General features: G+C 42.9%; 1 protein-coding gene across 2 annotated transcripts in view; it reads right to left on the reverse strand.

Annotated features, from left to right (window-relative positions):
- Positions 1-5413, reverse strand: part of MTR (5-methyltetrahydrofolate-homocysteine methyltransferase) — a 114188-nt gene that overhangs the window by 26112 nt on the left and 82663 nt on the right. For both annotated transcript variants that reach the window (XM_023509023.1, XM_012813832.2), the window contains exons 23-24: positions 4052-4119; positions 3336-3456 (exon numbers count right to left, since the gene is read on the reverse strand). In XM_023509023.1, coding sequence (XP_023364791.1) covers positions 3336-3456; positions 4052-4119 — 189 coding nt within the window. The remainder of the gene's footprint in view (positions 1-3335; positions 3457-4051; positions 4120-5413) is intronic.

Here is a 5413-nt window from a genome sequence, read left to right on the forward strand (position 1 = left end):
AAAAAAAAAAAAAAAAAATACATGCAAAATATACCCAATAGTCAATATTCCTATGAAACGGTGCTCACCATCATTAGTCAGCAGAGAAATGTACATGAAAACCATATCGAGTGTTACTATACCCACTAAAGTGAATAAAATGAGAACGTGGAATAGCTGGAACTGTCACCACTGCTGGTTGGTAGGGTGTGAACTATTAGCGTCACTCTGGAAGGCTACCCGGCAGCAGCTAATGAAGATGCTGTCTGCATAGCCTGGGATCTGGCAATTCTGTTTGCAGGCAGAAACACACACACACACACACACACACACACACACACACGCATCCAAACTCACATCCATAAACATTCCTGGCAGCATTGATTGTTCCAGGCTCAAACTGGAAAACCCCCAATGTCCATTAACAGTCGCAGGAGTATGTAAGTCATAGTACCCCACACAGTGGACCACTACACCGAAATGAAAAACCTCAAACTGTAACAGGTAGAATCTCGCAGACAAGATGTTGAGGAAAAGAAGCCCAATCAAAAAGCATACAATATGACCCATTCATATAAAGGTGAAATGCAGGCACAACCAACCTATGCTAGAATAAGGAATAGTGTTACTTTCTGGAAAAAATGATGGGCTGGGGGGAACCTGGTGAGGTTGCTAGGCTGCCATTAATGTTCTATTTCCTGATCTGGAATGGGTGGGTTCTCCTTTGTAACAATTTGTCAGGTTGAACATCTATGAGATGTGTGTACCTTTCTGCGTGGCTGCTGCACTTCTATAAAGGCACTCGCTGAAATAAGAGAGTTTGATGAGCTCTCCAGGTCTGAGACCTTATCCACTGTCACTACCTGGACGGAGTCAGAACAGGGAGGGGGTTATACTGAGCTCTTGGAGAATGCACGAGGCTGCTCCAGGGACACCGTATACAAGGGGATGGTTCCTGGGAAGAAATGTTCTCTACTACCTTTTATTTCCCGAATAATTTTCCAAAACAGGCATGAAAGATAATGACCAGAAAAGGCAGAGCTCATGAAGAAAGCAAGCACTGGAGAAGTGGAAGAAACCTTGGAAAGTCCTGAGATCCTGCTTTCTGCCTTTGGGCCAAACATATTTACAGTTTCTCATTGTAAATATTTACAGTCTTTACAGTGAGAATAGACACTTTGCAGTAACTGACTTCCTATCTCAGTAATTCTAATTTGGTATGTCTGACTGAAGCTGGTAAGAGTCAATAATAGGCTAATTTTGCCAATGATGTATCTTAAGAGGCGAGTCAGGCTGCTTCTGAATGATTTTTTTTTCTTTTATCTGGGAGCTTATACATGGTAAAAGATATAATAGAACGGACTATTTGGTAAAGTTCCAATTTATAGAAGTAGCAAACTTTTGATCTTGAATTTCTGAGTGTGGCATCCTATCATATAAAAAGATTCTTATTTAGAAGCTAGCATCACATTTATTTTTTATCTATCTATTTATTTATTTATTTATTGAGACAGAGTCTCACTATGTCACCCTGGGTAGAGTGCTGTGGCATCCCAGCTCACAGCAACCTCAAACTCTTGGGCTTAAGTGATTCTCTTGCCTCAGCTTCCCAAGTAGCTGGAACTATAGGCGCCCCCCACAACACCCAGCTATTTTTTTGTTGCAGTTGTCATTGTTATTTTAGCAGGCCCGAGCCGGGTTTAAACCCGCTTGCGTCGGTATATGTGGCTGGTGCCCTAACCACTGAGCTTTGGGTGCCGAGCCAGCATCACATTTATATAACTCATAATAAAGTTTAAATATTTATTCATTCTATTGTACAACAGTGATTTTAAAACATCTTCCACTCTGAAGAGACCCTCCTATCATTCTCTTCATTAAGCTTCCCATCGGTCACCCAAGACCATGGTCATCCAAACCCCATCTATCAATGGCTGGTCACATCCCTTGAGAACGATTGTGCACGTGTCCTACTGTAGCAAAGCAAACCCAGCTTTCCAACAGTAGCTACACTATAGAGAGCAGCTATACTGAGCAACAGTAGCTACATGATAGAGACCTTCAAGTGTGAAGAAAGTTAATGGATAAAAGACATACCACTGTGGCCACTTGTGAAAATGACCCATACAAGTTCCAAATTGTAGGACAGCTAATTTTATGTGTAAATTTGGCTAGACCATAGTACCCAGTTTTTAATCAACTGCAGCCTAAATGTTACTGTAAAGGAATTTTTTAGCTGTGATTAATATTTTAATCATTAGACTTTGAGTAAAGCAGATTATCCTCCAAAAGTGAAGGGCCCTCATCCATCAGCTGAGGCCTTAACAGAACAGACTCAGGTCCACTTGTCCACACCCCTCACCTGCGAGGAAGAAGAGATTCCACCTCAGACTTCTCCACACTTGAGAAATCAACCCTTACCTGGGCCTCCTGCCTACAGATTTCAGTCTTAGGAGTGAATCTAGTCTTCAAAAGAAACTTCTTACTCTTTCCATATGTAAACACATCTTAGTGACTCTGTTTCTCTGGACAATCCTGACTAATACAAATGGCTTTACATAGTTGTTTTCTAGTGCAAAAGGTACTAGAATACCAGACTTCTATTATATTTTTACATCAGAAAAATAAACTAGATGCTATGGGACCGTCAAGTTCAATGCTAGGTATTATTCCCTCCCAAAGCGAACTATGTCAGGAATTAAAAGTCTAGTATCCATAATTAAGGAATCTTAAACAGCGCTGTGATTGTTATCCTGGGAAAAATATGGCCAACTGAATAATGGTTTTGCAAACAGATCTGAACTTCTTCCTCTTTACATCTTCAACTCAAAGGTTCCCCCAAAGTTCCCCTTTCAGAAACAACAACCCCTCACCCGAGGTAATCCTTTAATTCATTCTAGCTAGATGGGCTTTTGTCTCTAAACTATTACAAGGCTGGCATTTCTTCAAGGGAACCTATAATTATTCAATCAGATGTGTGCTTCAAGATATAGACTGGGCAAAACTTTAAGCAGTGTTTTTGTGACAAAAACCCAGCTTCTCCATTGTGTTTGATTTCCAGAGAGGTAAGAGTTCATTAGAATTCACAGGAGCTAAATGGAAGGTGAGGAAAAGATTATTGGAAGCCAAAGGAATACAGGAAAAGGTAAAGGGCAGGAATCACAAAGAAGTGTCCTGTGATATGCTCCCAAAGTATTCTAGCTCTTGCCCAAGTGAAGGCCAGAAAGTTTACGTGTTTAGGAATTCAGGAGCCCATGTACTAAGCATAAGGGAAACAAAACAGATTTTATCACAGGTTTTAAACACCAGCGTAAAGGGAACGTGAAGTGAGCCTGAAGCTCTTCAGTATGACTTACCGCGAAGTGGTGGCCCCTCCAATCAACAGTGGAATCTTTATAGCTAACCTCTCCATTTCCTTGGCAACAAAAATCATTTCATCCAGCGACGGAGTGATGAGCCCTGACAGGCCTATTATATCTATCATTTAAAAAAAAAATAAAAAATAAAAAAGGACAGAGAGGAGGATGAGAGAGAAAAGAAAAAAACAAAGATGCATTTTTTAAATTTTATAACAAAGACCCAAAGACCTAGCATCAATTCCCAATTTTGAATTCTGAGATATCTTTTCTGACTAGGTGATGTCAATTTATTGTTTGCTTTCGGTAGTAGGTAAGATTTAAAACTTAAAAGTTCTAGCAACACACTTGGCACGATTTTAGCAAACTGTGCAATAGAAGCTATCGTTAGGTCACAATTTCCCAGACTCAAACATGTCACAGTGTCAGAAAAAACATAAAAACTGCTGCATGCAGAATACAAAAAGTCGAACACAATTATTCTCTTATAAGAAGCCTGTCCCCAGGCCCCATCTGCAGCATCCAAAGCAGATCCAGGTTGTGTTCACCTCTCCCAACCCCAATTATAAGTGACAACAAAAGCAGCCCGGTGCAGGGGCTGGCACCTGATTGTCTGCCTGCCCCACAGACCCCCTGGGCCGGGGCTTTCCTGCTCCCTGACAGGCACGTGGGGAGATGCCATTTAATGAAAGGCCCACAGTCCAGCTGCACTGTACCTGCTTTGTGGTCAATGGCGGCTTTCAGTATCTTCTCGCAGGGAGTCATGACTCCTAAATCGATAACTCTGAGGCACAGAAATGAGAGGGGAGACAACAGTGGAGACCGTCAGAGACAAGGCTGAAATGAATTTTTATGTAAACTGGAATCACACTGAAATGCTCACTACCCACGATCACCACTACTACAACTACCATTTATTAGGTACTTTCTAATATGCCAGGCACTGTGCTTTATTTTAGTGAGACATAATTCACATACAATTCACTCATTTCAAGTATACAATCCAATGGCTTCTGTTACTTTATGCTTTTTTTTCTTTTTTGCAGTTTTTGGCTGGGGCTAGGTTTGAACCCACCACCTCCGGCATATAGGGCCAGCGCCCTACTCCTTTGAGCCACAGGCACCCCCCCACTTTACGCTTTTTTTAAACTATGGTAAAATATTCATCTTCTTTCCCACTGTAACCACTTTTAGCTGTGTGATTCAGTGGCATTAACCAGTTTCAATGTTGGGCAACCGTTACCATCGCTTATGTCCCCACTATCTTAACCACCGTAAACAGAAACACTGTAACATTTAGCAATAACTTTCCCTCTTCCCTCCCACCCCACCCCCAGTAACCTCCGTTCTCCTTTCTGACTCTATGAATTCACCCTACCTAGACAATTCACATGAGTGGGATCACACAGTATTTGCCCTTTTGGGCCTGGCTTATTTCACTTAGGGTGTCTTCAACGTTCAACCACATTTGAGTGTATGTCAGAATTTTCGTCTTTTTAAGGGCTGAGTAACATCCCCTGGTAGGGAGAAGGCACATTTTGTGTATCAAGGCCTCTGCTGGTAGACACTGCACTGCTCTGTGATGAGAGTGGTACCCTGAGCCCCAGCTAAATGAGGAAGGGCCCAGAGAGGGAAAGCACCTTGTCTATCACATGACTGAACAGTAGCAGAGCGGGGCCTTCAATCAAAACACATCATCTAACCCATTTAGGACAATCAGAAATGCTGAGAAGCTTCTCAAAAACTATCTGTTCAACGGGGAAGCCAACAGGGAGGATGGTCAGGTCCTGTGTGTGAAAACTGAGGACATGGAAATCTGGTTATTTAAGGCAGGAAAGGGAGAAGGACAAAGACTCAAGGAGCAGGTCACTGAGAGATGGAGCAAAACTCAAAGACAGGCTGACCCTGGGTGGCACACACAGGAGGGAGGACAGACACTGGGCAGGGAGAGCCCAGTGCACAGAGGAGGGAGGATGGACACTGGGGCAGGGAGAGCCTGGCGCACACAGGAGGGAGGACGCACACTGGGCAGGGAGAGCCTGGCGCACACAGGAGGGAGGACGCACACTGGGCAGGGA

This window comes from Otolemur garnettii, unplaced genomic scaffold (genome assembly GCF_000181295.1).
Source record: "Otolemur garnettii isolate 467f Iridium unplaced genomic scaffold, OtoGar3 scaffold00312, whole genome shotgun sequence".
Taxonomy (NCBI): domain Eukaryota; kingdom Metazoa; phylum Chordata; class Mammalia; order Primates; family Galagidae; genus Otolemur; species Otolemur garnettii.